Source organism: Eurosta solidaginis, chromosome 3 (assembly GCF_040869045.1).
Source record: "Eurosta solidaginis isolate ZX-2024a chromosome 3, ASM4086904v1, whole genome shotgun sequence".
Taxonomy (NCBI): domain Eukaryota; kingdom Metazoa; phylum Arthropoda; class Insecta; order Diptera; family Tephritidae; genus Eurosta; species Eurosta solidaginis.
Genome location: NC_090321.1, coordinates 88,246,264 through 88,267,303, shown reverse-complemented (window position 1 = coordinate 88,267,303; position 21,040 = coordinate 88,246,264). Strand labels below are relative to the sequence as shown.

Sequence of the window (21,040 nt, the reverse complement as noted above, 5' to 3'; positions counted from 1 at the left end):
CGTAACATCAGGACGGACAAGGCGACAGCTGTTTCTATTATATCTTGTAAATCTCTTCAAAGCCTTTTCTTCCCGGGAGTGGGATTCGAACCCGCACTCCTACGATAGTTGGAATGGTTACAAACGCATTCGGCTACGTCATGCCTTAGTTGTTGTAAAGTTTTTCCCAATTGCCTTCTTTTGCATATATTAATATTCTACACATCACATACTTCGTATGTAGTTGTGTTGAAATTATGCATGTTTGTAAGGCGGTTTCAGAGAAACTTGGTATTGTTGATATTTTTGTTCTATTTATAGAACTACAACGAATTAACCAAATGTTGTCTGTTATGTATGAGTTAATCGGGGATTGCCCGTATAGCTTTTTTAAATGTATGAAAACATTTATTTCAAGCAATTTTTAATTTTATAATTTATTTAATAATTTGGGAAAAAAAAGGCAATTGGGAAAAACTTTACAACAACTAAGGCATGACGTAGCTGAATGCGTTTGTAACCATTTAAACTATCGTAGGAGTGCGGGTTCAAATCCCACTCCCGGGAGAAAAGGCTTTGAAGAGATTTACAAGGTATAATCGAAACAGCTGTCGCCTTGCCCGTCCTGATGTCTCGTTGTTTAAATTTTTCCCAAATTATTAAATAAATTATAAAATTAAAAATTGTTTGAAATAAATGTTTTCATACATTTAAAAAGGCAATACGGGCAATCCCCGATTAACTCATACATAACTTTTTTCTGTTGTTTATAAAAATATTTTATTAAATGAAATTGTATGATCCAATGGTTTTATTTTTTTTTTTTTTTTTTGTTTTTTTGAGGTTAGGGCAGATGCGTAGACCGAGTTAAATTTGACCTTATTATTTTAAACTTATTTCAAGTTGTCCCACATCCGCGACATGTAAAATTTTGTTCTTATTAGTTATATTGTCCTGTCTCCTTTTGATTATTAAAGTTAAATGCTTTTATATTTTAATTGGTTCCACTCGGCTACGTCCCCGAATGTATGTATTGGAAATTTTTCTAAATTGATCCAGAAAATATTAGATATATGCACATACATATTATGAGGGCCGTTTCCTCATCACCGTTTATTTCCAAACTGAGTTTTTTAACAGATAACGGTACGATTTCTGTGAAATAAAATGCCGGTCACCGTTAAGCGGAGATGGTGAAACGGTCCTGAGTAAGAAATTTATGATTTCAATTAGCTAAGGAACAATGTTAAAATCACTATATTCGAGTACTATATTGATATATCATCCAACATGATTTCTTAGAAACTAGCTTAAAATGTAATTTGTTTAATAGCAAATGAGTTTAAAAATTAAGATCCTTGACTACAACTTTACTATTTATTTTAAAGTTATACGCCGCATATTTACTAAAACCACATGGGCTTTTACTTACATTTTTAGAGCTAGAGAGCATATAGCCTTGTTTCTGCGTTAGTCAAACATATAACTACAATTTAAAAAAAATCTATTTATGGTGTAAAGATTCTCATAAAGCATAGCCCAAGCAAGGTGATCGCTCATTAAGCTCATTTACTTACCGCGAAAATTATTTAGTTAGATTTCCCAAAACATTAGGGAAATTCTCTCTGTCTAAGAAGCGTTTTCTAGACCAAATATTCAACACTCAGACGAACCACTTATACAAGAAATATCTTTTCACTAGTCTTATTTAAAAATTTTCTACTCAAATAAACATAGGCATGGGTATAGAAAATGTAGAAAACGTAGAAAATTTTTCACAAACGTATTTTGTTGTTGCGTGTATAAAAATTTTGACAGAGAAATGCAAAAATGTATACGTTTTCTAACGATTCTAGACAGACAGAATACCCCTATTGTCTATTCTAGATACTTTTTTAACGCAGAAACGGGACGATATGTATGTATATGCTTACAACTAGAAAACGATCCAATATTCAAAATATCGTTTTGGTTCTGCCGAAAGACTAGACTAGTACGAACATATCTAATCTGCCCGTTCCTGTTTTTTGTCAACGAAAATCGTAAAATTTTAAAGCATTGATGGGGTTTTCGTTGTGGCCATTGTGAATTCCTACAAATGGCACCTGTTTGTAAAAATGTTCACAATAGTAAACAGCCTCGATCACTTGATAAATGGCTGTTCGATTACTTACATAAATCAGTATAGTATAGTATTTTTCAAACCTTTATGTAAACAACTGGTATATTGAATTATTTATATATTTTGAAATGTTTGCTTGATTGGCTGCTCACATTTTGTCTACTAACCAGATTTTATAAAGAAATATTTATATGCGGCCTAATTTTCTTTGGACACATTTAAAAGAAAAGTTGGTTTGGAACACAAATGGGTAATTCCTGGCGATTCACTTTATTTACCGCGAGCAAAAACAAACCTTTCTTCCATTCTCTGGGCATTCGTGACAGCCATTTTTGCTGTCAGCCTTATTTGACAGGTAGGTTTGGCAATGAAAGAATAGAAGGATTCTTCACTTGTAGGAATTCATAATGATTTTGTCCATGATACAAATATAGAGGCAGTTCTACTTTTTCTTCTTTGCCATTGCCTTCATTCGACATAAACTGCATTTCGGCATTCTCTTTTGAAACAGCGCTACCATATACGAAAAAAAATAAAAATAAAGGTCCCAAAACGATATTTTATTTTTGCAATCCCACTATTCCCTTCAATTCAATTTTTTTGTATAGTATTTTGGTTCAACAAGCTCTTCCAGGGATGTTTTGAACACAAAACCTTCCCTTCATACAAGCACTGCAGCTTCCGGAAAATATGTATCTTGCTCGTTTGTATTCGGCTTAATTATACGGTTACTCCAAACTGAGGAGGCAAACATAATCTGTTTCTTTTCTAGAGGCTCTTGAGACATTGCAAGGACAGTCAGCTTGTCACTGATGTTAAAGCCCCGAACACATAAGAATAACCTATTTTATGATCCCCATACAAACACATGCAGCCAACTGCAGCAGCGTGCGCTGACAGAAGAGCTATTCTTATGTGTTCGGACCTTAAGGCTTTATCCTACTATTTGGCTGAGTCGCTTAGGCGCTTGCACCCTTGAATTGTTATGTATTTGAGTAGAGCCTTCTCCTGTCCCCCTTGCGAGGTCATGGTGGCATTGGCAAAGAACGCTGATGCTACAAAGTGAGTTATAAGCTAAATTGTGGTGACACAGAGACTCCGGTTTTACTCTGAGATTCTTGAAGAAGGAAAATGCTGCGGTTCTGTTTGTCCATAAGATGAACGGAGCGACGAAGCAGTGCCTGACTCTGACGCTGACAGATGCAGGAATTCCTATGGGCAGATATCTTTCGAAGCAATGGAGTTAAGTTGATAAGGCTGAAGATGAAATAAATAGAATTTTTCCAAACATCCAAGAGAAGGGCGAGAATCCCATGTGAGGTGAAATCTGAGGACGTGCCGAACCTATCGCATGATCCAAACCGCATCTGTACTCCGCAAAGTATATGTTGTATCAGAAGCAAAACGAAGACGTAGTAGCAATGCCCGAAATGTTTGAGAAGGACAAGCAAACTGCTTAGCAATGTTTTGCTAGCTTGCCACTCAAGGTGTCGAAGTTTAAGAAGCACTGCTCTCCTTAACCCTTTCGAACCTGAAAGCAACCAGCAGGAAAATTCCTGGTTTATTGATTATTTTAGCTTTAGTATAGGCCTTAAAAGTAGAAAATTTTGAAGTGGAGTCTCTACCTCCTCCAGGGAAGTCGAGGGGGTGGAACATATGTGTCCCATTCGGTGTTTTGAGCCGGACGTATAGCTCCCGTTGGGACAGGAACAGGTTTATAAAACATTTTTTTTAATTACTAGAGAATGTCGGCAAGCTCTATGTGGGACATATTTATACCAATAAATAAACCTAATGGGATACATATAACCGTTACCTGAACTTCAATATACCAGAGAGGACAGTTTTTAATGAGCTCAAATGGAAAATTAAGATTTTAGTTATAAGAAAACTTTCTGGGATGTAGGTCGAGAAAAAAAGTTGCTAATGTCCGCCCCTAAATTTGAAGATTATGTTGAGAGGGTTTCGGAAAATTTTTTTTTTTTTTTTTTTTTTTGATCCTTCGAAATACAGCCAAAAAGGTTTTTCGTTGTAACTTGGTTATTTGACGTCCGATTTTTAAAATTGGTCATTATTTTGGCTTTGAGAAGCTTCACATTTCCGTTTAATGTCCTTTTAAGCTATGAAGTCGTTTTCACATGTTTAGGTCAGCTAACAAAATGTTTTTTTCCTTACCAAACGAAAGTACTTAAAAATCCAAGAAAAGTTGCTTTGAAACCATATTACCAAAATAATAAACAAAGAAGTTATAGCACTTTAAATATTTATTGCAACTGTTATTTTACCTGATCCTTATTATACTTAGAACTGAAAATCATGATATTTTTGGAAGAAAAATTGCAGGGTTTGCATTGAAAAGTTAATAAAGATATGCCAAATATCATGAATAGGGGAAGTCAAAGTAAATAAGTGAGTCAAACCGGTTGTTTCGTATTTATAATAATAACACTATGCGACAAAATCAACTTTTTTTCTGGGTATTGGATAAAACCCACTTTTTTGTAGAGATTGATGCTTAAGTAAAAAAAGTATTATCTCCGTTTTCCGAACCGAAATTTTATTTTTTTGTTAACGCGTTCAGCAAATTGAAAAAGTAAAGGTCATAAGTCAGAATCAGAAGTCGTATTCAGAAGTCAGAGTCTAACTTTTCACCTCGTATAACAGTTGTTATATTAAATTTCTCAAAAAAAGAATCCAGCCCTTCTAATAAGGGAAAAGGGCGGACCACGCCCACATTTTTACTTGTTCAATTTGCTGATCGCGTTAACAAAAAAATAAAATAAAATTTCGAAATGTAGAATTTAGAACTTTAAACTTCGTAAGCCGATATCTATTTTTCGGAGGCTAACTTCGAAAAACAGAGATAGTACTTTGTTTACTTAAGCCCCAATCTCTACAAAAAAGTGGGTTTTGTCCAGTGGTATAACTTCTTTGTTTATTATTTTAGTAAAATTTTGTTAGCTGACCTAATCATGTGAAAACGACTTCATAGCTTAAAAGGATATTAAACGGAAATGTGAAGCTTCTCAAGGCCAAAATAATGACATATCAGTTTTAAAATTCGGACGTCAAATAACCAAGTTACAACGAAAAAACCTTTTTGGCTGTATTTCGAAGGATCAAAAAAAATAAAAATTAAATTTTTCCGAAACACTTTCAACATAATCTTCAAATTTAGGGGCGGACATTAGCAACTTTTTTTTTTGTATGGGGATAAACCAAGTCTAATGTTTGTATCCCAACAGGTCCGAAAGGGTTAAAGGAGTATACGGATTTTGCTTTACTTTACACCAGCTCTGTAAATATTTATATCCTAAATATTGATAGCTGAGTTAAAATACCCCATAAAAATTGAAATTTTCCGAAACATAATTTTGTTGAGGAAGCAACAGCCTTTTCTAAGAGGCGTCACTCGATACTTTTATTGTTGCCAAAGCAACCCTGTCATGTCGAATGTGATTCTCAAGGAAGTTTTGTTTAGTTTTATTTAACTGCATCCTATATATTTATGCGATGAAGTGACTTTGCATAATTACGATTTTTGGAAAGAGAATTAATTTATTAATTTAATACAATCAATAAAATAAACACAAATACCCCACGAAAATTTATAGAAGGCGTTTTTATAAATACATCTGACAAAAAAAACCAACGACTACCTTGAGAAAAGTACATAATTTGCTTTGGCAACAACAAAAGTATCGAGTGACGCCTCTTAACAAATATATACCATTGTGAATGATGACTAAGTGTGATATCTTCTGCATAAACGTCAAAATTCCAAAGTGATTGAATCACCTGATTTGTATTTGACTATCGCTGTCTCATTCTGTCTCTCTTTCTATCACCCGCTGAAGATAGGCGCCGCCATATTGAACAGCCTGTCAAAACGCTGAAAAGTAGCCATATTGAACAGCCTGTCAGGCAGTTGACAGATAGGATAACACACTTAGTCATCATTCACAATGATATATACTATTTGGGCTTTTCGGAATTTGACAAATTGTATCTCACACAACTAACACAGCTTATGTCAAATACGTCAAAGGAGAACTACCTTGTTTTCTTGTATCTTGGTTGTGATTTTGAAGTTTTAAAATTGTATGTGATTGGGTCATGGTTCAAGTATATGGTTGGCTCATCTCTACATCAACAACATACCTTTGTTCAGATTGTCAAAATCTGCGTGTTGGAGTTAGGCGAATGGAATAGGGAGAAAACATAGAACTTTTGTGTTGTGGGAAAATAATGCGCTAAATTAGATGGATTTACTAAAAGCAAATAACTTAAAGTGATGTGAAAATATTTTTTAATAAAAAAATTCTCACCACGGCTGTAAAGAATTGTCAATGTGTTGGTTACATTTTGCGTATGCCATCTCCTTTTAACAATACCTATGCCAGTGAAATGAAAATAATAAAATCAGCTGATGAGATGAGCCAAACATATATGAGCCATGCATTGGGCCATATGCATAAATAAATGTAGTGAAATCTAGTTTTGATAGTAATCACTCAAAAATTATATTAAAATTCCAATTGACCCCTTTGAAAAAAATGTTAACTTATTTTATGCATACGATCCAATGATTGGTGTTTCGTTGTGACTTTGAAGTTGTTCGGTTTTGGCCAAAAAAATTATAAATCAGTCAATCTATACCTACTTCTATTGAAGAGCAGTTTCTCAACTCTCGATTTCGCACATTGCCTAAACTTATTTTACAGAGAAGTGTTAACCGAACATTGAGTAAACCGGCCTTAGTAATAATTATATGAAATGCTTATAACTACTTTAAAAATATACATTTTTTAATTAAATGTGCATTATTTTATTTTTCAGTTAACATACTTTTTAAATTATTCTCCCAACACATTTGCGTCCGGAACGGGTTGTCGCAAAGCGTTACGTAATGTCAAAAATTTTATGGAAACGATCACGATCGAACAGCTGTATTATACAATTTCGTCAATAAATTGAATATTTGGACTTTATATTGTCAAACAGATTCACTTTAAATATGTGCTAGCGGTCGAATTTGAATTTTCGAAGAACGCCAATCATAACGCTACAACACTTTCGCGATGCAATTGTATTTAGAGCGTTAGTAATTATCATGTAGGTTTTTTTTGGTGAAAATTTCAAACTGGCTGTAATTCGAAATATACACTGTAAAAAGACCAGCCTTTTCGTGTAATAAATAATAAATGCTTTGAAGTTACAGATGTTGAAGGGATTGTGACATGTTAAGTATATTTTTATATCAATTATATAGAGCTTATAAGCTTTATGTTCCTGAGTCATATATTCTTTGTTTGAATTAATTACCTGAATGGGTCATTCCACATCAAATCAGCTAATGATGATAATCTTACATTTGCGATTAAATCAGTTTATCGACTTTTGCAAGAAATTATAGTAAGTTAAAGTACATCTGAAATAAACTTAAGCATGGAACCTTCAACTTAGGCTTCGTAATGATAATAGACTCGGGCGTTGTGGTATCCAGTAGTAATCGGTATCGTATTTGAAATCAATAAACAAAATTCAACTAGCAAACTAAAGCTTTTTAAACTTTTTGCAAAAGTATTTATTGATTTCAAATCCGATTCGGACATCAATTAGATTCCAGGAATATGCTGAACTAAATTTAAATGTTTTTGTTTCCCTTAACAAAATCGGAAAAAATAAGCGATTTCGAATAACTGTTCCAAAAATTTTCAAAATATCAATTTGAATTTAATTTAAATGGAAAATATTCGACTTAAGTTGGAACGACCCGTACATATGGACATACATTCACTAATAACTCAATAACTCACTAATAACAGTCTCTCATTACATATAAAAGTACAACAACTATTAACAATGATTTTATTTACTTACGCTTCTAATTCGAACGACATTTTAAGCACATCTTACAATTTCGTCAACTCTTCTGATTGATATTTCCTAAGCCGTCGCGCTAACGGTGGTATGAATAAGTCAACGTCAATTTGTTTATTATCTAAATAAATTTGCTTATTATCGGCCCATTTGAATGCTTCCAACAATAAACTGGATATATATCCAATAATTACAGTAACTAAAAATCCAATTACAGCTAACCATAAGTATGAAAGACTATATAACCAATTATATTCAGGATCCGGTATCGCAGTAGTAAGAGGCAGCTCTGTTGTGCTCGTAATATTGAATCTTTTATAGTACGATTCTTTGAGCGCCTCTGCTATGAAAGTGCTAGTATTATTACAACCATCTACGTTAAAGTCCAAAGTAGGTATAGGTGTTTTTGGTCCGCCAAGACCAACAATAAATGAAAATATTAAACCGATCAACAAACCCAACAGTACACCGCGCTGATTGGCTCTTGTTGTGCATAAACCGAGTGTAAAAAGTGCTAGCAATGGTCCTCCGATTATACCGAAAATTGTGAGAGATGCTTGCAGAACACCACCCATGGAACTAGCAGTAAATGCCATGGCAATACATACAATGCCATAAATGCAGGCCATAATTTTGGATGGAAGGGTTGATTTCGTTTCGTGCAATGGTGCATTCGTTATACATTTGTACAGAGGTTTTATATAGTCCTCCAGCGTGACTGTAGAAAGAGAGCTGACGGCGGATGAAACACTCGAAAGGCTGGCAGAAAAGATACCCGATACAAAAAGTCCACACAAACCAGGATATTGTCCTGTGAGGATTGAAAATAAAAATTTATTCTGATCATACATATGTACATATTTCGTTAAATATTATATGAGGACATAAAGTAGAATCGCGAAAAAGTTAATCGCTCGACTAAGTTGACCGAGCTTGAGCGTCCACGTCCCGCTCTAAAAAGTTAACTTTTCTGAGCTCATCAATTTTTTCAAATCCAAACGTTTGTTTGGCAATAAAAGTATGTAAGAGCGGGCAGTCCCCTATTTCTGTGTTTTTGTCAAAGGTGGATGGTGTTGACGTCAGCATTGACAACATTGAAAATTGGAACAACGATCAATTTTCGGAATATGACGAATATTGCAAATTGTCCGATAATTATAACAAAGAATCAGCTATCGAGCAAGATTTGGAACAACAGAAAGTGAGTTTTTCGGAAGCAGTTGGATTCATCAATACATTGATAAAGTGGTATGAGAACAATAATGATGCAAATCAGATATCACATCTTATTAATGTGCGGGTGAAACCTGTCAAAAACTATTACACAAAGGAAAAAAAAAACAAACAAACAAGCCTCAACTGCTTCTTTAAACCAGCTCTTACAAATTAATAAGTACATATCAACGTGCCATACGAAAAGTAACACTTTCCAAATGTTTTTCATATGATTTCTTTGTAAAATAATTTGAAAGTGTTACTTTTCGTACGGCACGTTGATATAAATAAATAAATTGATATGTATGTTCTGTGGACTTGAAATCAGCCAGTACAAATTAAATCTAAGTTTATGCACTGTAATAATTAAAACTAAGTCATTTAAATAAATTAAATGTGTATATCCAAAAAACTATGTTTATTACTGTATTTTTTATTACCTTTACTTCAAATTTGAAAACCGCTTGGAAAAGTTAATACCCTTGGGACATTTTGGTGAACTTTTTCGCGATTCTACGGTATTTTGAAACCAAGCAAACGCAACACGCCCCTATAAAAATCAATGGATCATGTGTGGCATTTTTGGCTTATTAGTATGTACTTCAATATGGATTAGCTACTCTAGCTCCTGCTTTGCTTTGAAGTAGTAAACGATTTCAATTATTTAAAATACCCTCTCGTAGGTATGCCATGGAGTACTCAGAAACAAAGAAAATGTATCCGATGCAACGATACTGACAGCCCTATAAATTATCTTAGCTGCCTTTTTAAGTAGTAAACGGCCAGGGATCGCATTAGCTCCGAGCTTGCATAGATAAAAAGTCAGAACTCGTTCTAATTTTGACCCTCTCAGTGCTTTCAACTATCACTGTTAACATAGTGATGTCCTACGAATTGGCATTTATCCCCATAAGTAGACTTATTGAACCCTTTCTAAACTGGTAGGTTATTGTGAGATAGTCGCAAGCCTTTGTTAATTAATTTAAATAGATATAGCTCAGACCTAAGCGCTGTTGGTACAAGTGTGCCTGCCAAATGTCTCGCCCTGCATCCGATAAGCATCAGTTCATACCAGTTCATTAAACCTATAGTGCGGAGCTGTAGCTTTGCGCTACTGTTTCCCATTTTCTCTGCAGGGTACATACATATGTGCTTTCGAATGCACCGTAATTCATAGGTTAATGTCGAAAACCCGCTCAACTTCCCATTTCGCTCAAAATTTTCAAGATCTTCCCTTTGATAAGTAAGGTTAGCCAGTTCAGCTGCAGAGGCTTTCTCCACTTTCCAAATTCTATATTTCAGATCTTGGATAATAATATCAGCAAAAACAATACCAAGCATAGTAGATAATGAGTATCTTCGAGGAGTACCTCTTCCCATTCCTTCTATATGGTAACATCCACCACTCTTTACTACGTTCCTCTCGGTTTAAGACCTACATATATATATATATTTAAGCTATTGCATAGATTTTATCGCGGGCTTGGCGACTAAATCAAAAAAAAACCGTAACGGATATTTGTCAAAAAAGATCCGAAAAGGCTCGAAAAGGTTCGAAAAGGTTCGGTGTTAGCAACAGGCCAAATACATAATATTGGATCTCTATCATAATGAGCCGTGGGCAGGTTACCAAATTGAGAATGTGTTAGTAAACACGAACGCGTAGCGAGTACGAAAGCAAAATCAATTATTTATTTAGTTTGATTTGAATGCTTGAACGGTGAACATGTGTCACATGCACTCTTTGGTACTCTGTTTTAAGCACGCGTGCGACACTCCCTTACCATACGACCATCGAAATCAAACTAAAAGAGCTGTCGTTGATTTTCACGAAGTAGCCGTTGTGCTATCGCTTATCGTATACATATATGGTCGCTTAAAAGCCAACCTAAAAAACCGCACTGCGTTTTTTTAGCGCACGCAAACAACCGGCGTTTTTTGCCCTAACCCAAATAAGCATGCGTTGCGACAATGTAAAGCATGTGTGCAAACGTCAAATCTAAATGTCACGCAGAACAAAAATTGGAAATCGATTTAGGGTTTCACGCAGCAAATTCAATTTGAGTTGCTCTCATACAAGTTGTATGTGCATGAGACATTTTTGACAGAAAATTACTTGCGTGCGTTTATATTAGGTTGGCTTGTTATCAGGTGCTAAGCTCACGCCCACCCGAATCATAAAGTTAAAGTGAATGTTAAAGTTAAAGTTAAAGTTATAGTGAAAGTGAAAGCTAAAGTTACAGTTAAAGTTAAAGTTAAGGTTAAAGTTAAAGTTAAAGTGAATGTTAAAGTTAAAGCGAAAGTTAAAGTTAAGTTAAAGTTAAAGTTAAAGGTAAAGTTAAGGTTAAAGTTAAAGTTATATTTAAAGTTAAAGTTACAGTTAAAGTTAAAGGTAAAGTTAAGGTTAAAGTTAAAGTGAATGTTAAAGTTAAAGTTAAAAATAAAGTTAAAGTTAAAGTTAAAGTGAATATTAAAGTTAAAGTGAAAATTAAAGATAAAGTTAACAAGTAAGGAAGCCTAATTTCGGGTGTAACCGAACATTAAATACTCAGTTGAGAGCTGTGGAGACAAAATAAGGGAAAATCACCATGTAGTAAAAAGAACCTAGGGTAACCCTGGAATGTGTTTGTATGACATGTGTATCAAATGGAAGGTATTAAAGAGTATTTTAAGAAGGAGTGGACCATAGTTCTATAGATGGACGCTATTTTGGGATATCGCCATAAAGGTGGACCAGGCCTGACTCTAGAATTTGTTTGTACGATATGGGTATCAAATTAAATGTATTAATGATAATTTTAAAAGGGAGTGGGCCTAAGTTCTATAGGTGGACGCCTTTTCGAGATATCGCCATAAAAGTGGACCAGGGGTGACTCTAGAATGCGTTTGTACGATATGGTTATCAAATGAAAAGTATTAATGAGTATTTTAAAATGGCGTAGGCCTAAGTTCTATAGGTGGACGGCTTTTCGAGATATCGCCATAAAGGTGGACCAGGCCTGACTCTAGAATTTTTTTGTACGATATGGGTATCAAATGAAAGGTGTTAATGAGTACTTTAAAAGGGAGTGTGCCTTAGTTCTATAGGTCGCCTTTTCGGAATATCGTTATAAAGGTGGCGTTTGTACAATATGGGTATCAAACGAAAGCTGTTAATAAGTATTTTAAAAGGGAGTGGGCCTTAGTTCTATGGGTGGACGCCTTTTCGGGATATCGCCATAAAGGTGGACCAGGGGTGACTCTAGAATTTGTTTGTACGATATGGGTAGGTCATAACACAAAAAACAAAGTAAAAAGTGTGCAAATCACAAATACGCTAAGAACCACTTTACGTCAAAACTATTTTAAATTCAACAATAAAATATATAGACAAACAAACGGTCTTGGAATGGGAAGCCCCACATCAGCAATTCTTATGGAAGTGTTCATGCAAAATCTGGAAGAAAAGTACATACAGGAGCTGAAGTCCAAATTAGGCGTGTCATTTTATGCTAGATACGTGGATGACATAATATGCGTTTTAACTACTAATAACGAAGAGCTCGTACTGGAGTACCTCAACAAACAGCACGGCAATATAAAATTTACAATGGAAACCGAAAAAGACGGAGGAATCAACTATCTAGACCTCACGATAAATATTGATAAAGAAGCCAAAAGATTTAACTATGACATATATAGAAAGTCAACGGCCACCGACACAATAATACACAATACCTCAAATCACCCTCAACATCATAAAAATGCAGCATTAAGGCACTTGGTACATAGACTTGAAAGAACACCTCTTACACAAGAGGCATATAAGAGAGAACTTGGGGTCATATATAATATCGCTGCAAACAACGGATATAAAAAAGCACTAGTAGATAAGCTCAGAAGGACAAATGGAGAACCAAAAAGAAATAATGAAAAAGAAAATAATAGCTGGACGACTATGACATATACTGGAAAAGCAACATATAAATTGGCAAATTTCTTTAAAAAATACAACATTAACACAGCATTCAAAACATCGAACAATCTAGGGCGAAAACTAAGAACTAACATTAACTCAGAGGATCCGTTTAGCAGCCACGGCGTATACAAGCTTACCTGCGGATGCCAGCATAGTTACATAGGACAAACAGGACGGCAAATAAGAACGAGGTTCAGAGAACATATTAGAGATTACAACAAAAAATACGGAATCCAAACATTATACCCGAGTCTAACTTCGCGAATCACATGGTCGAGAATGAATGTTCTCCAGCAAACATCAATAAAACAGTTAGGGTTCTTCACATACAAGAAAAGGGCCGACGTCTCAACGTACTCGAAAACATGGAAATCTACAAACAGAAAACATTCGACGGTAGAATAATAAACGAACAGATAAACACCATTTCTGACACAATATTCGAGCCTTTAAAACTTGTTTACAGGAAACAACTTAATCACACAGGTACAACAGACAAACGCACAACAACAAATAAACACAAAACAATTAACACACCAAAACAAAAAACCGACAAAGAAGGTCAAACGACTAAAATCACAGATTTCTACCTACCCCAGTCAGCCACACAAATCGATTAGTAAACCACCCTCGGTTCTGAACGAACACACAGCACATACACATAACTAAATATACACAAGCATCAATTTGACAATACCTGCTCATATACCTACGAACTATAAATACAGGACAAATGACAACAACAGATCAGAACGAAAATCGACACTGATGATGGCACAACGCCGAAACCGGTTTGTCTCAAAACCAAATTTGACAAGGGATGACGGAAAATCGTTCCAATATACATCATTTATCCACCCTGTCGGAAAATCAACCAAACAAGATAAGTCAGTTATTGCTTGTCAGGCTTTTAACTTGAACGCGAACGGACTACTAACAATTTACAAGCGACGCCTACTGAAAATATATAAAGCAAAGGCGAGCATTTGGTTCAACAAACAATGCCTGGAATTGAATGTTACTCCGAAATTCGCAAAAATAACAATAAAGGCAAATACCAAATCTAGCAGGAAAACAGTTAGAAAAGCGGAAAAGGATTTTTTAAAATATGAGTTGGAAAGCTTATACTCGAAGAAGGATGAGATAAATGCCGAGTTATTATCTATCCATTTAAGATTGGCAGAACAACTACCTACGACTGTATTAATGGAATGCTTCGACCGCATTAAGACAGAGGTCGATCAGGAACTACAACAAAAATACAGGTCGCTGAACCGAAAATTGGACAAGCTGGCAGGACGACGAGAGGGTAACCAAAACCAAAACACTCACCAGTTTCATGACAAGTTCGTTAACCTCACAACAGTGGCCATTACCAAGGAAGAGGCACAACTTCTCGAAAAGGGCCTGAAGCACAATATCATGGACCAGAATACAGTAAGAAAAACGGAGCAAGCGATTGTAGATGCGGAGATCGCAATATCATTGATACCACAGGAAGAACAGGAGCACGCAAGACACATGTGCAGAGAAATCATAAGAAAGGAGGTGAAAGCACAGGAAGGACAAAAACCGAATACAGAGGAGAAAACAATAAAGAATCTACGGCATAAACTAAGGAAAAACAATATTGTCACAACGAAAGCGGACAAAGGAAACACCACTGTGCTAATCGAAAAAGAGAAATATATATCCAAAACTGAGGATCTCATAGAGGAAATGAAATGTCGTAGAATGAGAGATGATCCCACAGATGAATACCAAAAACAAATCAAAGTTGCTATAAAAAATGCAACAAATATAGTAGATTCTAACATGGCACATAGATTGGTCCAAATGAACCCTTCGGCTCCTCCACTGGTTGCGCTACCAAAAATCCACAAGCCGGACACGCCAATGAGGCCCATCATTAATTTTAAATCGGCACCATGTTACAAACTGTCCAAATATTTAAAAACGATATTGATAGACACTCTGGAGCTAAGGAACGAATATGCAATAGCTAACACAACAGAACTAATAGAGAGACTCGAGACCGTAGAGCTAACAAGAAACAGCAAATTGGTATCTTTTGACATAAAAGATCTATACCCATCTATACCACTATCGGAAACTTTGGACATAGTTAGCTCAACAATAGGTCATAACACAAAAAACAAAGTAAAAAGTGTGCAAATCACAAATACGCTAAGAACCACTTTACGTCAAAACTATTTTAAATTCAACAATAAAATATATAGACAAACAAACGGTCTTGGAATGGGAAGCCCCACATCAGCAATTCTTATGGAAGTGTTCATGCAAAATCTGGAAGAAAAGTACATACAGGAGCTGAAGTCCAAATTAGGCGTGTCATTTTATGCTAGATACGTGGATGACATAATATGCGTTTTAACTACTAATAACGAAGAGCTCGTACTGGAGTACCTCAACAAACAGCACGGCAATATAAAATTTACAATGGAAACCGAAAAAGACGGAGGAATCAACTATCTAGACCTCACGATAAATATTGATAAAGAAGCCAAAAGATTTAACTATGACATATATAGAAAGTCAACGGCCACCGACACAATAATACACAATACCTCAAATCACCCTCAACATCATAAAAATGCAGCATTAAGGCACTTGGTACATAGACTTGAAAGAACACCTCTTACACAAGAGGCATATAAGAGAGAACTTGAGGTCATATATAATATCGCTGCAAACAACGGATATAAAAAAGCACTAGTAGATAAGCTCAGAAGGACAAATGGAGAACCAAAAAGAAATAATGAAAAAGAAAATAATAGCTGGACGACTATGACATATACTGGAAAAGCAACATATAAATTGGCAAATTTCTTTAAAAAATACAACATTAACACAGCATTCAAAACATCGAACAATCTAGGGCGAAAACTAAGAACTAACATTAACTCAGAGGATCCGTTTAGCAGCCACGGCGTATACAAGCTTACCTGCGGATGCCAGCATAGTTACATAGGACAAACAGGACGGCAAATAAGAACGAGGTTCAGAGAACATATTAGAGATTACAACAAAAAAATACGGAATCCAAACATTATACCCGAGTCTAACTTCGCGAATCACATGGTCGAGAATGAATGTTCTCCAGCAAACATCAATAAAACAGTTAGGGTTCTTCACATACAAGAAAAGGGCCGACGTCTCAACGTACTCGAAAACATGGAAATCTACAAACAGAAAACATTCGACGGTAGAATAATAAACGAACAGATAAACACCATTTCTGACACAATATTCGAGCCTTTAAAACTTGTTTACAGGAAACAACTTAATCACACAGGTACAACAGACAAACGCACAACAACAAATAAACACAAAACAATTAACACACCAAAACAAAAAACCGACAAAGAAGGTCAAACGACTAAAATCACAGATTTCTACCTACCCCAGTCAGCCACACAAATCGATTAGTAAACCACCCTCGGTTCTGAACGAACACACAGCACATACACATAACTAAATATACACAAGCATCAATTTGACAATACCTGCTCATATACCTACGAACTATAAATACAGGACAAATGACAACAACAGATCAGAACGAAAATCGACACTGATGATGGCACAACGCCGAAACCGGTTTGTCTCAAAACCAAATTTGACAAGGGATGACGGAAAATCGTTCCAATATACATCATTTATCCACCCTGTCGGAAAATCAACCAAACAAGATAAGTCAGTTATTGCTTGTCAGGCTTTTAACTTGAACGCGAACGGACTACTAACAATTTACAAGCGACGCCTACTGAAAATATATAAAGCAAAGGCGAGCATTTGGTTCAACAAACAATGCCTGGAATTGAATGTTACTCCGAAATTCGCAAAAATAACAATAAAGGCAAATACCAAATCTAGCAGGAAAACAGTTAGAAAAGCGGAAAAGGATTTTTTAAAATATGAGTTGGAAAGCTTATACTCGAAGAAGGATGAGATAAATGCCGAGTTATTATCTATCCATTTAAGATTGGCAGAACAACTACCTACGACTGTATTAATGGAATGCTTCGACCGCATTAAGACAGAGGTCGATCAGGAACTACAACAAAAATACAGGTCGCTGAACCGAAAATTGGACAAGCTGGCAGGACGACGAGAGGGTAACCAAAACCAAAACACTCACCAGTTTCATGACAAGTTCGTTAACCTCACAACAGTGGCCATTACCAAGGAAGAGGCACAACTTCTCGAAAAGGGCCTGAAGCACAATATCATGGACCAGAATACAGTAAGAAAAACGGATCAAGCGATTTTAGATGCGGAGATCGCAATATCATTGATACCACAGGAAGAACAGGAGCACGCAAGACACATGTGCAGAGAAATCATAAGAAAGGAGGTGAAAGCACAGGAAGGACAAAAACCGAATACAGAGGAGAAAACAATAAAGAATCTACGGCATAAACTAAGGAAAAACAATATTGTCACAACGAAAGCGGACAAAGGAAACACCACTGTGCTAATCGAAAAAGAGAAATATATATCCAAAACCGAGGATCTCATAGAGGAAATGAAATGTCGTAGAATGAGAGATGATCCCACAGATGAATACCAAAAACAAATCAAAGTTGCTATAAAAAATGCAACAAATATAGTAGATTCTAACATGGCACATAGATTGGTCCAAATGAACCCTTCGGCTCCTCCACTGGTTGCGCTACCAAAAATCCACAAGCCGGACACGCCAATGAGGCCCATCATTAATTTTAAATCGGCACCATGTTACAAACTGTCCAAATATTTAAAAACGATATTGATAGACACTCTGGAGCTAAGGAACGAATATGCAATAGCTAACACAACAGAACTAATAGAGAGACTCGAGACCGTAGAGCTAACAAGAAACAGCAAATTGGTATCTTTTGACATAAAAGATCTATACCCATCTATACCACTATCGGAGACTTTGGACATAGTTAGCTCAACAATAGGTCATAACACAAAAAACAAAGTAAAAAGTGTGCAAATCACAAATACGCTAAGAACCACTTTACGTCAAAACTATTTTAAATTCAACAATAAAATATATAGACAAACAAACGGTCTTGGAATGGGAAGCCCCACATCAGCAATTCTTATGGAAGTGTTCATGCAAATTCTGGAAGAAAAGTACATACAGGAGCTGAAGTCCAAATTAGGCGTGTCATTTTATGCTAGATACGTGGATGACATAATATGCGTTTTAACTACTAATAACGAAGAGCTCGTACTGGAGTACCTCAACAAACAGCACGGCAATATAAAATTTACAATGGAAACCGAAAAAGACGGAGGAATCAACTATCTAGACCTCACGATAAATATTGATAAAGAAGCCAAAAGATTTAACTATGACATATATAGAAAGTCAACGGCCACCGACACAATAATACACAATACCTCAAATCACCCTCAACATCATAAAAATGCAGCATTAAGGCACTTGGTACATAGACTTGAAAGAACACCTCTTACACAAGAGGCATATAAGAGAGAACTTGAGGTCATATATAATATCGCTGCAAACAACGGATATAAAAAAGCACTAGTAGATAAGCTCAGAAGGACAAATGGAGAACCAAAAAGAAATAATGAAAAAGAAAATAATAGCTGGACGACTATGACATATACTGGAAAAGCAACATATAAATTGGCAAATTTCTTTAAAAAATACAACATTAACACAGCATTCAAAACATCGAACAATCTAGGGCGAAAACTAAGAACTAACATTAACTCAGAGGATCCGTTTAGCAGCCACGGCGTATACAAGCTTACCTGCGGATGCCAGCATAGTTACATAGGACAAACAGGACGGCAAATAAGAACGAGGTTCAGAGAACATATTAGAGATTACAACAAAAAAATACGGAATCCAAACATTATACCCGAGTCTAACTTCGCGAATCACATGGTCGAGAATGAATGTTCTCCAGCAAACATCAATAAAACAGTTAGGGTTCTTCACATACAAGAAAAGGGCCGACGTCTCAACGTACTCGAAAACATGGAAATCTACAAACAGAAAACATTCGACGGTAGAATAATAAACGAACAGATAAACACCATTTCTGACACAATATTCGAGCCTTTAAAACTTGTTTACAGGAAACAACTTAATCACACAGGTACAACAGACAAACGCACAACAACAAATAAACACAAAACAATTAACACACCAAAACAAAAAACCGACAAAGAAGGTCAAACGACTAAAATCACAGATTTCTACCTACCCCAGTCAGCCACACAAATCGATTAGTAAACCACCCTCGGTTCTGAACGAACACACAGCACATACACATAACTAAATATACACAAGCATCAATTTGACAATACCTGCTCATATACCTACGAACTATAAATACAGGACAAATGACAACAACAGATCAGAACGAAAATCGACACTGATGATGGCACAACGCCGAAACCGGTTTGTCTCAAAACCAAATTTGACAAGGGATGACGGAAAATCGTTCCAATATACATCATTTATCCACCCTGTCGGAAAATCAACCAAACAAGATAAGTCAGTTATTGCTTGTCAGGCTTTTAACTTGAACGCGAACGGACTACTAACAATTTACAAGCGACGCCTACTGAAAATATATAAAGCAAAGGCGAGCATTTGGTTCAACAAACAATGCCTGGAATTGAATGTTACTCCGAAATTCGCAAAAATAACAATAAAGGCAAATACCAAATCTAGCAGGAAAACAGTTAGAAAAGCGGAAAAGGATTTTTTAAAATATGAGTTGGAAAGCTTATACTCGAAGAAGGATGAGATAAATGCCGAGTTATTATCTATCCATTTAAGATTGGCAGAACAACTACCTACGACTGTATTAATGGAATGCTTCGACCGCATTAAGACAGAGGTCGATCAGGAACTACAACAAAAATACAGGTCGCTGAACCGAAAATTGGACAAGCTGGCAGGACGACGAGAGGGTAACCAAAACCAAAACACTCACCAGTTTCATGACAAGTTCGTTAACCTCACAACAGTGGCCATTACCAAGGAAGAGGCACAACTTCTCGAAAAGGGCCTGAAGCACAATATCATGGACCAGAATACAGTAAGAAAAACGGAGCAAGCGATTGTAGATGCGGAGATCGCAATATCATTGATACCACAGGAAGAACAGGAGCACGCAAGACACATGTGCAGAGAAATCATAAGAAAGGAGGTGAAAGCACAGGAAGGACAAAAACCGAATACAGAGGAGAAAACAATAAAGAATCTACGGCATAAACTAAGGAAAAACAATATTGTCACAACGAAAGCGGACAAAGGAAACACCACTGTGCTAATCGAAAAAGAGAAATATATATCCAAAACCGAGGATCTCATAGAGGAAATGAAATGTCGTAGAATGAGAGATGATCCCACAGATGAATACCAAAAACAAATCAAAGTTGCTATAAAAAATGCAACAAATATAGTAGATTCTAACATGGCACATAGATTGGTCCAAATGAACCCTTCGGCTCCTCCACTGGTTGCGCTACCAAAAATCCACAAGCCGGACACGCCAATGAGGCCCATCATTAATTTTAAATCGGCACCATGTTACAAACTGTCCAAATATTTAAAAACGATATTGATAGACACTCTGGAGCTAAGGAACGAATATGCAATAGCTAACACAACAGAACTAATAGAGAGACTCGAGACCGTAGAGCTAACAAGAAACAGCAAATTGGTATCTTTTGACATAAAAGATCTATACCCATCTATACCACTATCGGAGACTTTGGACATAGTTAGCTCAACAATAGGTCATAACACAAAAAACAAAGTAAAAAGTGTGCAAATCACAAATACGCTAGGAACCACTTTACGTCAAAACTATTTTAAATTC

General features: G+C 35.9%; 1 protein-coding gene across 1 annotated transcript in view; it reads right to left on the bottom strand.

Annotated features, from left to right (window-relative positions):
* Positions 1–733: 733 nt before the first annotated feature.
* The window catches only part of LOC137244117 (putative sodium-dependent multivitamin transporter), a 105,110-nt gene continuing 84,803 nt past the window's right edge, over positions 734–21,040 (bottom strand). The window contains exon 3 of the mRNA XM_067772685.1: positions 734–8,795. Within this exon, the coding sequence (XP_067628786.1) occupies positions 8,017–8,795 (779 nt within the window). The 3' untranslated portion in view covers positions 734–8,016. The remainder of the gene's footprint in view (positions 8,796–21,040) is intronic.